Genomic DNA, 16,558 nt, shown 5'->3' on the forward strand with positions numbered 1-16,558 from the left:
AAGTAACGGCTGCGAGTGTGCCTGATATAATAGGGGATTGAAAGTGAGGACTGCAGATGCTGGAGATCAGAGCTGAAAATGTGTTGCTGGAAAAGCGTGGCAGGTCAGGCAGTATCCAAGGAGCAGGCGAATCGACGTTTCGGGCATAAGCCCTTCTTCAGGAATGGGGATTGCCCTGCCTGCTTTGCTCCCTTTCCCTTGGATGTCTTCATTTCAGCTCTAGATCTGTCACCTTGTCTGGTGTCCAACACAACAGATTGTTCAGACTGCCGCCAGAATAAGACCTTCTTCCTTATGCCCCAAACGTCGATTCTCCTTCTCCTTGGATGCTGCCTGACCTGCTGCGCTTTTCTAGCTATAAATCCCCAGGACCTGATCAGGTGTACCCTAGAACTCTGTGCAAAGCTAATCAAGTGATTGCAGGGTCCCTTGCTGAGATAATCCCATCATCGATAGTCACAGGTGAGGTGCTGGAAGACTGGAGGATGGCTAACGTGGTGCCACTGATTAAGAAAGGACAAGCCAGGGAACTATAGACTGGTAACATCGGTGGTGGGTAAGTTGTTGGAGGGAATTCTGAGGGATAGAATTTGCATGTATTTGGAATGGCATGGATTGATTAGGGATAGTCAAAATGGCTTTGTGTGTGGGAAATCATGTCTCTATGATTGAGTTTTTTGAAGAAGTAACAATGAGGACTGATGAGGGCAGAGCGGTGGACGTGCTCTATATGGACTTCAGTCAGGCATTCAACAAAATTCCTCATGGTAGACTAGTTAGCAAGGTTAGATCTCATGGAACACAGGGAGAACTAGCCATTTGGAAACAGAACTGGCTCAAAGGTAGAAGACAGAGGGTGGTGGTGGTGGAGGGTTGCTTTTCAGACTGAAGACATATGACCAGGATCGGTGCTGAGTCCACTGTTTTTCGACATTTATATAAACGATGTGGATGTGAACAAAGTTAGTAAATTTGCAGATGACACCAAAATTGGAGGTGTAGAGGATAGTGAAAAAGGTTACCTCAGAGTACAATGGGATCTTGATCAGATGGGTCAATGGGCCAAGGAGTGGCAGATGGAGGTTAGATTAGATAAATGTGAGGGGCTGCATTTTAGAAAGGTTATTCAGGACAGGACTTATACACTTAATGGGAAGGTCCTGGGGAGTATTGCTGAACAAAGAGACCTTGGAGTGTAGGTTCATAGTTCACAAGTAGATAGAATAGTGAAGAAGGAGTTTGGTATACTTGCCTTTATTGGTCAGTGCACTGATTATAGGAGTTAGGAGATCATGTTGCAGCTATACAGAACATTGATTAGGCAACTCTTGGAATATTGTGTGCAGTTCTATTCTCCCTGCTATTGAAAGATGTTGTATAACTTGAAAGGGTTCAGAAAAGATTTACAACGATGTTGGCAGGGTTGGAGGATTTGAGCTGTAGAGAGAGGTTGAATAGGCCGGGGCTGTTTTCCCTGGAGCGTTGGAGGCTGAGGGGTGACATGGTAGAGGTTCTTAAAATCATGAAGGGCATGGATAGGATAAATAGGCAAGATCTTTTCCCTGGGGTGGGAACTGGAGGGCATAGGTTTAGGGTGGGAAGGGAAAGATATAAAAGGGTCCTTAGGGACAACTTTTCATGGAAAGGATGGTATGTGTATGGAATGAGCTGCCAGAGGAGGTAGTGGAGGCTGGTACAATTACAATATTGAAAAGGCATCTGGATGGGTATATGATTAGGAAGGATTTAGATGGATGTGGGCCAAGTGCTGCCAAATGGGACTAAATTAGTTTAGGATATCTGATCGGCATGGACGAGTTGGACCGAAGAGTCGACCTACATGCTGTACATCCTCACGACTCTTATGACAATATTTGAGAAAACAATATATCAGACACAGTTTCCCTGCACTTCATGTCTCTCCAAGAGAGCTGATGAGAGAGAGACAGACAGACAGACAAAAAACCTCTATAGCACTGGTATGTCCTTCTACATTATGTGGTGGGTTATGAACCCATATTTTCTGAATCAGAGCAGGGTGTTTTTTCATTGAGTCAAGGCTTACATACTGGGCTGAACATTAACTTTTATCAATATCCACAGACAGCTTGACCACAAAATGCCAGTTACATATTCTACACTTCCTGAAAATTTTAGAAGTATGTTTACTATGGCACTGAGTCACGGAGATCCATGATTTAAACTGCCCAGTGCAGGGAAGAAATTTTAGAGTAACACTGATGATGATGTAAGCAGTCTCCTCAGCGTGGGTAAGATGCCAAGAAAGGGGGGAGGACAGACCCACATTGATTTTGTTTTAAGAGTAGCATTACTCACGCAGCCCCAGGTTGAAGAAGAGACGGTTGGCATCTTCAGTGTACAAGTAGCTGTGCTTCAGCAAGAAGCATTCTTGCCTTCCGCAGAAGGTCATATCCACACCACAGACTTGAGAACATAAACATAGCTGACAAACCAACACATTACTGAGGAAGACATTAAGATTCCACTATTCAAAGGGAACAGCTGGGAGAGTTCTCCTTGGAGTTCAGGTCAATACAGTTTTGTTCTCCTTCTCTTAAAAGAAGAATTATCCAATCATTAATTGGCAAATAGAATACAATGTGAGAAAATATAAAAATGATAGAATTTTGACAGAAAAAAATAAAAAGCGTATAATCTAAATGGTGAGAGCTTACACAAGCCTGAGATGCAGAAAGATCTGGGTGTCCTGGTATATGAACTGCATAAGATTAGTATGTAGGTGCTGCCAGTCATCAGGAAGGCTAATAGAACGTTATGTTATATTGTGAGAGGAATTGAGTACAAGCAGGGAGGTTATGGTTTAGTTATACAGGGCATTGGTGAGACCTCATATGGAGTACTGCGTGCAGTACTGCCCACCGTACTTAATGTTAACTCTCATTGCAAGCAGTTCAGAGAAGTTTAATAAACATTATAACCGAGCCCTTGGATAAGTTTACTGTAATCAGGCAGATTCGGGTAGATCTGTTGAAGGGTTCACTGGACTTGAAACGTTAACCCTGCTTTCTCTCCGCAGATGCTGCCTGCTGAGTTTCTCCAGCAATTTCTGTTTGTTTACAAGACTAGTATTTGGAACGAGCAGACTGCCTTACAGGGAAGGGTTGGACAGTTTAGGTCCATATCCTCTGGAGTTTGGAACAGTCAGAGGTGACTGAGTTCAAACCTACAAGATCCAGGGGGGACTTGATCAGGTAGATTTGGGAAGTGTGGGTTCCTCTTGTGGGAGAATCGAGAACTTGGAGTAATAGTTTAAAAGTAAAGGGGCACCCACTTAAGACAGACATGAGGAAACATTGTTTTCTTTATAGTGATCCCCCTAATTTTCTTACCAGCTGCGTCGGCCTCCGAGTCCTGTGCACAGGAGCAACTCCCAGAAGTGGATGTCATTGTCGTGATCAACGTGCCAATGCTGACTACCATGTGCATGGAAGTTTGGCGTGTCTGGTTAGTTATGAGTCTTTGGAATTCCCTTCCGCAAAGACAGTGGATGCAGCATTTTTGAATATTTTTAAGGCAGAGATTCTTAGATCCTTGATGACTAAGGAGCTGAAACATTATTGGGGGTATGCTGGAACGTAGAGTTGAGATTAACATCAGATTGGCTATGAGCTTACTGAATGGCAGGCTTGATGGGCCGAATGGCCTACTGTTGCTTGTATATTTGTGCGTTTCGTTCCGCAAAAAATTAAGAAACGGATGGGACTAAAGATAGAATGTCGGAATAATGGAAACATGGGCAGTAGAGAAGGCGTTATAGGAAATTAACTGGCTACAGCACGGCTGAAAGTTGATGAGGGCAAGCCCATTGAGGAGCACAACATTGGGAAGGTCACTGGAGGACAGTGAATGGGCCAACTGAGAGATTGTGTGAGGGATAATGCACCATGGTACATACACATGACACACACACACCCACGACACACACACACATACACACTTCGAATTGGCTAGACTTTGAGCCATGAGGTGGACTGGACTGAAAGTGGCCTGGAAGGATTCATGATTTGGAGATTCCAGTGTTGGACTGGGTGGACAAAGTTAAAAATCACACAATACCAGGTTATAGTCCAACAGGTTTTTCTGGAATCACTAGCTTTCTAAAGTCAGAGTTACAGAATCTTACATGGATTTATGCAGTTTTTCCATGTAAGGTTCTGTAACTCCCACTTTAGAAATAACATCAGTCTGACCTAACATTGGGACACAGGCAGACTTTAACTTCACACCTTTAATGCATTACCTGAGCTGAGATGACACCTATTGTTAAAAGCTATCCTGAGAGTGTAATTTTACATATGAAAGAACTGAAACTAACATGGTCATTCTAAAAGATGGAAGACATAAACTAAATTTGTTTAATATTACATTCCATGACATTGCATTCCTGTTGTTATAAAGTCTGTGTCTTATCACTCTGTTCCACACCACCTGAAGAAGAAGCAGCTCTCCGAAAGCTAGTGATTCCAAATAAACCTGTTGGACTATAACCTGGTGTTGTGTGATCTTTAACTTGGAAGGATTCACACAGGGGTCTGAGCACAAGTCAGGAGCTGATGATGCTATTGAGAAGTATGGTACAGGAGAAGCAGTCTTCCACCGACAAATAAACAGTCAGCCTTTCGAGAGGGAGAATGGTTGTGCCATAACCACACACAACACAAACTGAACCTAAGTGTGGATTGGCCCATGACAGATAAAAGAATTTCAGACACCACATTGCCTATGTCCAATGCTCGTCATTCAACTACACTGAGGACCAGACAGCAGAGCTTCAAATATGTTTCGCACAGGCCTTTCTAACCTAACCTGCTAAAGAAACCAAGAAAGCAAGGAGGAATCCTATCCCAAGTAAATGGCTGGATTTTCCACCTTCTTTTCCAACAAAGCTCATTGTTCCTGCTGTTTGCAGTTCCCCTTGTCCTCAAGGCACAAGTGGACAGTTGTTGAGATGCCCTAACAAAGAGCATCTTTCGCCTTTCGCCAGTTGTCCCTCAGCCCCCAATCTATGAGTTCAGCACACACCTAAAGCACACTGATAAAACACAGCAGCGATTGCAGCACGAGTGGTTTGAGGTGGAAGGCCGCTCTTACCTGTAGTGACTGCAGTGATGTAAGGTTGCTGTCACAGCAAAGGACCACGTTGTTCGTCATGCTGAAACTCTCCCGTACCCCAAGATGATAAAAGAGTGAAGGTTGACAGTAAGGGTCAGACATCTCCACCACTGCGATATCTGGAGATAACACCAAAGACGGAATGCTTAGAAATCAGATCAGCATTGCACCGAGGTTAAACTACATTCTTTTAGTTAAAGGATACATACTTGTCCATTGTTTTCCCTCATTTTATTGCTTCCCCAACCTTTGACCTCTCAAAGGCAGTCCTCAACGCCCTTGATCACCCACAGTCCAGTCAGCTGAAGAATTGCCTACTCCTGAGATACCATCATTATTAATTTATTAATACATTTGTTAATTAACTGATTACAATGAATGATGATTTTTGAAACAAAAAAACTATAAAAGACCTGTTTAATGGTGGGGATCAGTTTCATTGTATAAGTTTTAAAATTCTTAGAACTAAAGGATCAAGGGTATGAGGAGAAACCGAGAACAGGGTACTAAGTTGGATGATCAGCCCATGAACATACTGAATGGAGGAGCAGGCTTGAAGGGCCAAATGGCCTACTCCTATATTCTATGTTTCAAGGTTTAATCATGATTAGTCCAGACAAGAGGGTTAAGGACTAAAACTTCACTGAAGGAAAAGAATTATTAGCTTCTGAAGATAGAGGTTAGTGATATTACTTACATAAAGCTAGGAACTAGTTATTACGTAAATATAAATCCTAAGGTGCCTCATTCACTGTTGGACTGCAGCCGAGTAGCAATGTGTCAGTCCACCAGTCACATGGAGAGCTGTAAGGAATTCATTGCAGCCAATACTTTGAGTCTAAAAGTCTTAATATTTCCAAACTAATGGGCACCAGAAGACAGGAAACTATCAAAAGGAGCTCAGTAAACCACAGCAAACAGTTGAGTCTAATACACCTCAGCACACCTACCTCATGGAAACAGTGATACTGGCTCAAGTCAGAAACTGATGATTTTACAATCTTCACTATCAGGACTGAACCTAATGCTGTCCTCATTTGGCAACCTCAGCTCCTCACACAGATGGGACAGAGGTATGTTTCCATCAACAGTTGGTGGTGGATGGTCTGAGTGACATTCAGGAGCTGAAAGCAAACTTATTTCCCAAGCTCAGTTGTGAGCAGAGTTTAACTGTAGCTGTAGGTCGAGCTAAATGGGTCATTAACTGTCTTCCTCCCAGAAGACAAAGCTGTGTGTTGGTGATATCTGTATTATCTCCACCAAACACCCTGGACACTTATTTCAATGAGCAGTAATATAGTTCGCTCCCTGTCACCAAATTATCCTAATGGTTTCCTTTCCTGGTATCATTGCTATATGTCCATGTCCCTTGTAGAATAAACAAAATAATTTATACAGCAATGTCCCCACATATTTCACAGCAACACAGTATTTCCTGGATACGGTAATGGTTCTTTAAGGGTTGATGTTGGAGATTGCATTAAGCTCCACCCTGTCTGATTATGACAAGGATTTGGCTGGGGAAAGGTAGCACATCAAGGAAGGGGACAGACCTACATTTGCGATCTCCATGCAACATCTACCTTACAAAGGAGAAAGTAAGGACTGCAGATGCTGGAGAGACAGAGTCAAAAAGCGTGGTGCTGGAAAAGCACAGCAAGTCAGGCAGTATCTGAGGAGCAGGAGAGTTGGCTTTTTGGACATAAGGTCTTCATCAGGAATGGCTTATGCCTGAAACGTCGACTCTCCTGCTCCTCGGACGCTGCCTGACCTGCTGTGCTTTACCCGTGCCACACTTTTCAAGTCTACCTTACAAAGGTAACTTGTACTGAGTTGCTATTTGCAAATACTGGGCTGCTGTCAGGTACATTTATCTTGGGAACAGGTCTGGCTCAGTACAGGCAGTGATACAACAGGTGCACATGCAAGATTTGCATATCTTACAAAGTGAATTTTACAACATGTCCAACGATATTCTGGGGCAAGGTTTAAGAGGATAGCGCACCGACCTCTGGAGGTTGTGGATTCATGTCCCATTCCAGATATCTAAACACATTGCCTTGCTGACGGGATAGCTGTCCTCATTGTACACTGGCGGGATGGGGGGACGGGTGGGTGCAAACAGATCTTCACTGTTTTGAAGAACAACATGCAGCTTCACGGCTATCTAATATTTATCAATCATCAGTTAATCCCTTCAGAAGCTCGATGGTAAAATAGGAAACCTATCTTTTAATTTAACACTGACTTTATTTGCAGAATCCAGCTTTACATGCATATTCTTTCGAAGTAACCAGTGTCCTAGCAGTCTTTCCCTATAAGTACTCAAGGTACCTAATCATCTTCGGCCCTTCAGCTTTGAATCCTTAACCTCAAAAGTGTAAATAATTTCTCACTAATACAATCAGTGGGAACTTGCTGAGCGAACTCTTGCCTCCACATTACTTACAATAAACAGAGGCCTCACGTCAAATTCATGTAATTAGTTATGGAGGGCTTTGGGATATGCTGAGTTCATAAAGAATGTTATTCAAATAAGCCACCTTCTTTCTTTAGAAAATCAGGCAAGGGAAGGGTTAACCTGAAATTAAAACCATCGATTACAAACTGTGTGGTTTAACTTGGCTTACGTACTAAAAGAAAGGAAGTATTTAATGTCAAGGAAAGATTCCCGTGATTCTGAATGAAGAAAGCATTTCAGATTAGATTAGATTACTTTACAGTATGGAAACAGGCCCTTCGGCCCAACAAGTCCACACCGCCCCGCCGAAGCGCAAACCACCCATACCCCTACGTTTACCCCTTACCTAACACTGCGGGCAATTTAGCATGGCCAATTCACCTGACCTGCACATCTTTGGACTGTGGGAGGAAACCGGAGCACCCGGAGGAAACCCACGCAGACACGGTGAGAATGTGCAAACTCCACACAGTCAGTCGCCTGAGGCGGGAATTGAACCCGGGTCTCTGGCGCTGTGAGGCAGCAGTGCTAACCACTGCGCCACCATGCCGCCCACACCGTGCCGTCTATTTCAGATTCTCACTCAGCCACGACTCTGAAATAGACGGGAGAAGATTCACATCACCCGGTCTGTGTAACTGATTAGAACTTGGTGTGTCAGGACAACCTCAAATTATGTGGCTGACACAAAAGTTGGGAGAGCTATAATGTGTGATTAGGACAATGCTGAACTACTGAAAAACACAGACAAGTTGGTGGAATGGGCAGAGACGTAACAGATGAAGTTCAACGCAAAGAAATGTGAGGTGATACATTTTGGTACCAAAACAAACCTGGAGAAACAGAATAAAACAAAGGGTACTGTTCCAAAGGTTGCGCAGGAGCAGGGAGAGCTGGGCATCATTGAAAGCACCAGGACAGGTCATACGGTCACAGAGGTGTACAGCATGGAAACAGACCATTCGGTCCAACTCATCCATGCCAACCAGGTATCCTAAATTAATCCAGTTCCATTTACCAGCATCCGACCCATTTCCCTCTCAACAATACCTATTCATGTACCCATCCTGATGCCTTTTAAATGTTGTAATTGTACCAGCCTCCACCACTTCCTCCGGCAGCTCATTCCATACACGTACCACCCTTTGCATGAAAAGGTTGCCCCTTAGGTCCCTTTTAAATCTTTCCTCGCTCATCTGAAACCTACGCCCTCCAGTTTTGGACTCCTAACCTGAGGAAAAGACCTTGTTATTCCCCAGCTATTCCACTTCTCAAACCCTCCAACCCTGGCAACATCCTTGTAAATCTTTTCTGAACCCTTTCACGTTTCACAACATCCTTCCTCTAGCAGGGACACCAGAACTGAACGGAGTATTCCAAAAGTGGCCTGACCAATGTTCTGTACAGCCACAACCTCCCAACTCCAATTCTCAATGCACTGACCAAATGCGTTCTTCACTATATCTGTCTACCTGCAACTCCACTTTCAAGGAACTATGAACCCGTACTCCAAGGTCACTTTGTTCAGCAACATTCCGCAGAACCTTACGATTAAATGTATAAGTCCTGCCCTAATTTGCCTAAAATGCAGCACCTTACATTTATCTAAATTTAACTGCATCTGCCACTCCTCTGCCCATTGGCCCACCTGATCAAGATCCTGTTGTACTCTTCGTTGTCCACTACACCTCCAATTTTGTTGTCATCGGCAAACTTACTAACTATACCTCTCATCAAGAGAACTGTAAAGAAATAATAGAATAATTTTGATTTCAGTGAGAGAGGCATAGAGTACAAGAGCTTTGTGCTGAACCTATGTAAGGTGCTCATTAGATTGTGTGCAGTTCTGGAGCCACATGTTAGAAAGAATATGAACACATTGGACAGATTGCAGAAGGGGTTTACAAGAAAGTGATGTTGAGATATGAAGCATCAATTGTTGGGGAAGTTGAGATGTTTTCCTTGGAAAGAAGAAGTCTGGAGATTTGATAGTTTTCAAAATTCTGAGTGGCTTGAACTGAGTAGATGGGGAGAAACTGTTTCTAGATGTGAAAAGACTGAGAAATAGGGGGTTCAGGTTTAAAGTGGTTTGCAAAGAGAGTAAATGGCATGCGAAATAAAGTCAGGGAGGCTCTGGACCCTAAGACTGAAGGAGCACTCATACTCTCACTCATGGAGGACTGTAGGCTTGGAGGGAATTATAAAGGTATAATGAGGGATACAGCCATGGAGGCATTTGTAAATAAATGCATTGTCTCTGAATGAGCAGCCTACAAACAAGCCCATAGAGATTTGTTTGATATGCTCCCTGGACAATGAGCTTCTCACACATGGCTGGGTTAATACCAGCACCAGCCAATGCCATCCTAGAAATGGTGGTAGGTTTGTCCCCAAGCTTTGCTTACACAGACTCCATTTGGACAGTCAAGTAAAGGAAACTGGGTAAACCAAGGGGCATGCTCCCGCCTGACTGAACGACTACTTCCACCTCAACCAGAACCTGCAATTAAATAAATGCCTTTTGCAAGGCCCATACGAGTGCTAGAAAGCGAAACTCTGCTTCATTCTGTATCAACAGCTAATGACTGATCAATATTGCCGCTCAGCTGAGTTGATACCAGGGAATTCACAGATTCACAAAATTGTTATGGTATAGAGGAAACCATTCAGTCTATTCTGCCTAAACCAGTTCCATTCCCTAGTCTCAATCTCCTCCCCTTTCCCCATATCCCTTACCATCATTTCTATCCAAATAATCATCCAATGCATCTCTTGAATGCCTCAATTGAACCTGCCCCCGCCACATTTCCAGGTTGGGCATTCCAGAACCTAAATACTTGCTGTGGGAAGAAGGTCTTTTTCTCATATCAGTCTGCATTGATGGCACATCACTTTAAATCTGCACCCTCTTGTGCTTTTTCCTTTATGAGCAGGAGCAGTTTTCCCTGTCTATTCAATCGGGCCTGCTCCAGATTTTGAAAACCCCTATCAAATCTTCTCTCCGCTTCTTCCAAGTCCCAGCGTCTTCCATCTACCTCATACCTGAAGTTTCCCATCCCAGGAATCATTCTTGTAAATCGATTCCATGATTCTGGAATTAATCATTGGAGCAACAATCACCACACAAATCAATTTTAAAGAATACAGTATTCAGCTACATTATTCCAATGTGATTTAAGAAATATATCATCATGTGTATGTATATACAGGGTGACCTCTGTATCCCGGAATCGGTTTCCATGGTTTCAGTTAGCCGCGGTTTACCACAGCCCGAACATATTATAGGGAACCTTCTGGAACCAGGGACTGGGGGTTGTTGGGGAGGTAGATTTACCATTTAAATGAATGGGTTGGCTCCTATCCACGGTTTTGGTCTTCCATGATAGATCTTGGAACATATCCCCCGCGGGTACGGAAGTGGGGCGGGGGCAGAATATTGTATGTGCATTCGGAATTCATTCACTGGGACACTATAGTTTACCAAAACGGTAGCATACCATTCCATAGCCTTCAGTCAAAGGATATTAACGTGTTCGAGTAACTATAATACATATGTCTGAAAGTGTGCTCATTTCAAACGTCTGGGACCACAAGATATAGCATGCTGTAATCAAATGGCAGCGTTTAATTACAGTCATTATTTTGTCAACCGGTAAACACATCAAATCAAATGGAGCAGTGGAAATAGCAACAAATGAACGGATCAAAGGACTAGCCGATCAATAACGGCACACTAAATTAAATAAATTAACTTCAACTCTGGACATGAACGTATCATCACATTAGCATTGACTCCACCAAATCAGTTCATTAATACATCAATAGACAGCCAGCCAAAACAACAAATAAACCTGACACACAATTCCTGCTAATGATTTAACCTCTGGATGTGAAATGATTTCAATACATTGACTTTTCAAAGTGTCACGGCCAATATTAAATTCTGGTTGCAAACTGCTTGCTTAAAAATATGATTCGGAGATGCCGGTGTTGGACTGGGGTGTACAAAGTTAAAAATCACACAACACCAGGTTATAGTCCAACAGGTTTAATTGGAAGCACACTAGCTTTCGGAGCGATGCTCCTTCATCAGGTGATTGTCACCTGACACAATCACCTGATGAAGGAGCGTCGCACCGAAAGCACATGCTTCCAATTAAACCTGTTGGACTATAACCTGGTGTTGTGTGATTTTTAACTTTGCTTAAATATAAGTTTACCGGGATTCTTCTGGCGCAGTGCCAATGTCCCTACCTTTGAGCTAGGAGGCCGGGTTCAAATCCGACCTGCTGCAGAGGTGTGTCATAACATCTCTGAACAGATGATTAGAAAAATACGTTTTTAAAAAAAGCTTGTTTATCTAAACCTTTCAGCTTGTAAGAGGAAGCAAATAATTCTTTATTTGTACAATACAAAAAGGCTAACAATTTCAAGGAAAACTTCCTAACCTGAGCCATCATAAAGAAAGGTCACTGAGAATAAGCCAAAGGAGAGTTCGAGATTAAAGGGTTTCCCTTCTGGAGAAGCGAGTTAGGCAAATCATTATTCCAATGGCTCAAGTAGGGATTTAATTTGTTTTCATGTGTAAATCATTAATACAATGTAAGGCATGCAGTTTGGCTTCTTATCTGAAACAACTTTCTCTGGGGCATTACATGTTGTTTATTATATTTAGGCACCAGACAATTGTTGTGCAACAGTGGAATTTTGCATGAGGAGCGAAACCTTATATTTTGAAGGGTTGACATTTACATCCCAAGGAACTAGAACTAGAAGAGAATTATCATATTTGTTTCTGAGAAATCAAAACAGCAGCTGAATAAACAGCAACAGTAACATTGTTCAAGTTTAGTAAATAACAATGATTCAAAATACGTTGAATGAAATTTTTTGATAATTTACGGCTTTTGCTTAGATATCTCATAAACAAGGATATATGCCAAATAAATTATATACATTCTATACATTTTTTGACACGCCTTAAAAAATCTCAACCTCAATGGACAGTAAAACTCCACCATGCTACATGTGGAGATTTATTCATATAATGTTTTTGACTCTTTTCCACAAGATGCATTTAACATGCTTCCCATCACTGGTCAGTGCATTGAGTATAGGAGTTGGGAAGTCATGCTGCAGCTGTACAGGACATTGGTTAGCCCACAATTCAGTGGGTGGCACGGTGGCACAGTGGTTAGTAATCTAATCTAATCTAATTGGAATACTGCGTTTAATTCTGATCACTTTTCTATAGGAAGGACGTTGTGAAACTTGAAAGGGTTCAGAAAAGATTTACAAGGATGTTGTCGAGATTGGAGGGTTTGACCTATATGGAGAGGCTGAATAGGCTGGGGCTATTTTCCCTGGAGTATCGGAGGCTGAAGGGTGACTTTAAAGAATTTTATACTATCATGAGGGGCATGGATAGGGTGAATAGTCAAGGTCTTTTGTCCAGGGCAGGGGAGTCCAAAACTAAAGGGCATAGATTTAAGGTGAAAGGGGAAAGATTAAAAGGGAGCTTGGGGCAACTTTTTCACAGAGGGTGATGTGTGTAAGCTTCAGAGGAAGTGGTGGAGGCTAGTACATTTAAAAGGCATCTGAGTGAGTATATGAATAGGAAAGGTTTAGAGGGATATGGGCCAAATGTTGGCAAATGGAACTAGATTAATTTAGAATGTCTGTGAAAAAGCACAGCCGGTCAGGCAGCATCCAAGGAGCAGGAGAATCAACGTTTCAAGCATAAGCATCAGGCATCTGCAGTCCTCACTTCCTCCAAGTTAATTTAGGATATTTGGTCAGCATCGATGAGTTGGACCAAGGGGCCTGTTTCCATGCTGCACATCTCTATGACTCAATGTGAACACTGCAGAAACATTAGACTGTGGAAGAGGTGTAAACACTGTACACTATATAAGGGATTCGGCCTCAAGCATGCAAAGAATACACTGACATACTTGATCTGTCTAAAGTTTTGTATGCATAACTACTGGAGGCAACTGTAATAATTCCAGCATTCTATGCCTGATGCCCTGCTCCCAATGCATTCAGAGGTGGCACCATTGCATTAGTAGCACACGTTTAAAGGGTTTCAGGAATCAGTAGTAAACATGTCTGTAATGTTTCAGTAAACATGCTTTAAAAAATGTTGATTGTGACCTAGTCACGAAACAGCATTTAAACTAATTCCTCCCAGTGTTTACTGAAAAACAATAAGAACCTGTGACCTTAAAGGCAAACAGCTTCCCTGACAATCAGCATAATTCATGGTACAGATGGACCTCATTAAAACAATTGCGTGTCAGGAGCTATGCCTTTTGTAATATTAGAGAAACAACAGCGATAGGTCGAGTTCCTTTCCACCACATGTAATGCGAATACCACACTTCAGTGCATTTCTTGCAGTGATTAACATATAAAAATCAACAATTTGTCAAAAAAAAGCCAGTAAGTTTGGAGACAGGTTGACAAACTCCTCACAAACACAAAACACGGTGGGGGGTAATCACAACATCTAAAATGACAATTGGACGACAAAACAAAAGCAAACATCTTCTGCTACAACAAGAAGATAATTTTAAAACACTTGGTGCTTCTGAACTGCAGCCTCCAACTGGTAAGGCACATCCCTATTTCAGCTGTTTCAGCAATGAGTACACTCATGAACAACCTTTGGAAGGTATTCAAACTGTAGTATTAAAGGGGCAAAGGTCCAAATTGCAAGATTTTACGTTTCTATCATTCTAAACTAAGGTTTATATGGTACTCTGAATATCGCCAAAGCAAATGGAATGCTTTTGCTGTGCACAGAAAATGCTGCAACATACTTGCTTTTTCTGTCTGAGCAGGAGATGGGGATGATGGACTGAAGGCGGCATGAATAAATAAAGAAGCAAAACTGGAAAGTTATTTCAAAGTCTCACTCCAGGAATTTGAACATTTATCCAAGTGTGACATTTCAATGTGGTGCTATGGGAGTGCAGCACTTTCCTTCAATTGGGATGTTAAACACAGCCTCTGTCTGACCTCTGACCTGCAAGTTCCCACTGCAATACTTTGAAGAAGGACACAAGAGTTCTCACTTGTGAATATTTATCCCCAAACCCGAACTGATGAAATACATACAGTGATGTCCATGTATTAAAGTACATCATTGACTACAAACCACTTTGGAAGTTCCAAAGTTGAAACCTCACTCAACTCTCCTAACATTTGCCGGGTAGTGACCCACATGCTGTAAATTATCATCTGTCTCTCTAATGGACAGTGATATATTTGGTCCTCTCTGGATTCTAGCCAGTTATTGCTAAGTGACTGTAAATTATGTTGGGCCTTCCAAAGATTGCTCAATTTTTCCATAATGTCCCAATTATCAGGCTCAATGCCTAACATTCATTACTGGATGAGAAGAAATTTTCCCAAATTAAAACTATCAGGAAGACTGATTGTGGCAGGAACTGGAGTCAAACTCCATCCCCAGTTACTAACGTTCCCCAAATACTAATCCCATTTCTGTAACTGACAAAGATCTAATGCTAAGGTAATTTGCAACGTTGGTACCATGTTGAAACCCAAGATCAGTTTCCAATCACTTATCCACATCATCACTAAGTCTATTTTCACTTCTGTAACATTGTTCAACTCTACCTTTGTCTCAGCATATCTACGACTGAAACCACCATCTGTGTCTTTGTTATCTCTCAATGTGTCCATTCCAAAACATTTCCAACAGACCTCCCTCGTTAATCTCTATCTAGCTTGAGATCGTTCAAAACTCTACCGCTCATCTCCGACACTTAACACTGTCTCTGCTGAGCTTCCTGACCTACACTGATCCTGTACCTGCCAAGCACAGAAACAGGCCCCTCAGCCCACCATGAAGGTGGTGACACATGAGCTACACCTGACTTTTAAAGAAATTCTCCTTGTTTACACATCCTTCCCTATCTCCATAATCTCTCAGGCCCAGGAAGTCTGCAAGAAACTTGCATTCCTGCAAACGTTAAACCACATTGGAGATTCTAAGCCCTGGTGCAGCCATCCTAAACCTCTTCACCTCCCTTCTCCTTGAGCCTGTGTCTGCAAACCTACTTCTTGGGCTCAGTTTTTCAAAACTTGGGGCCCCAGTTTGTCAACTTTGTTAACCTCCCTGTCCTGGAGCCTTTGCTGCCTTCCATATATATAACACTGACTGTTTTACTTGAAAAGTGAGAGTTTCACTTTGGGATCCAGTTTCCCCCCCACCCTCAGAGTAAATGATATCAAACAAAACAAAACTTTGCGAACACTGTTGTGGGAGAGTCTCTCTTCTCTGTGTGGAGTGAGGGGTGGGAGGCACTCACCTGCATTGTAGAAACAGTCCAAGGTGCCAGTCTCGCCCAGCACCAGCCTGCCAAAGGATACGGTCTCCACTACAGCGTGGGCATCTTCACAAGCTTCCTGCAGACACCTGAGGGACAGGTTGTCCTGGCACTGCGGGCTCACTGTCTCATTGATCACATAGACAGCTCGGAGTGCCCTGCGGACCCGGGGAGCAGGCACTGCACTGCGGCTCATGTCGATCGCCAGGGGGTCCTGCCAGTAGCTGCCGGCGGACACAGAGCGGGCTTCATCCCCGGGACCGTCCGCAGCTGCCCCGCTGCTGGTGCTGCTACCCCGGCGGCTGGAGCCTCCCTGTCCGCCCGCCTGCCGCTCGGAGCCGCTCATAGTCGCCCCCGGGGCTCCGCAACAACCCTGAGCCCGTGTCTCTGTGTCTCTGCACCGTCCCGGGAGCGGCACTGAGACCGCCCGCCTCCCGCCTCCTGGGACAGGGAAAGGCAACTACCCCCCTCCCTGAGTCACTCCCCACCCCCGGGACAGCCCACAGGCAACCCTCACCCCGGAAAGGCACAGCCCCATCCTTCAGCAAACACACCCCAGACACTGACACACCCAAAATACCCACCC

General features: G+C 43.3%; 1 protein-coding gene across 2 annotated transcripts in view; it reads right to left on the reverse strand.

The window, feature by feature from the left end:
- Window positions 1-16,434, reverse strand: part of LOC122563748 (mitogen-activated protein kinase kinase kinase 5-like) — a 167,369-nt gene extending 150,935 nt beyond the window's left edge. For both annotated transcript variants that reach the window (XM_043717937.1, XM_043717935.1), the window contains exons 1-2: window positions 15,955-16,434; window positions 5,134-5,273 (exon numbers count right to left, since the gene is read on the reverse strand). In XM_043717937.1, coding sequence (XP_043573872.1) covers window positions 5,134-5,273; window positions 15,955-16,318 — 504 coding nt within the window. In that variant the 5' untranslated portion in view covers window positions 16,319-16,434. The remainder of the gene's footprint in view (window positions 1-5,133; window positions 5,274-15,954) is intronic.
- Window positions 16,435-16,558: the final 124 nt, after the last annotated feature.

Source organism: Chiloscyllium plagiosum, chromosome 27 (genome assembly GCF_004010195.1).
Source record: "Chiloscyllium plagiosum isolate BGI_BamShark_2017 chromosome 27, ASM401019v2, whole genome shotgun sequence".
NCBI classification, from domain to species: domain Eukaryota; kingdom Metazoa; phylum Chordata; class Chondrichthyes; order Orectolobiformes; family Hemiscylliidae; genus Chiloscyllium; species Chiloscyllium plagiosum.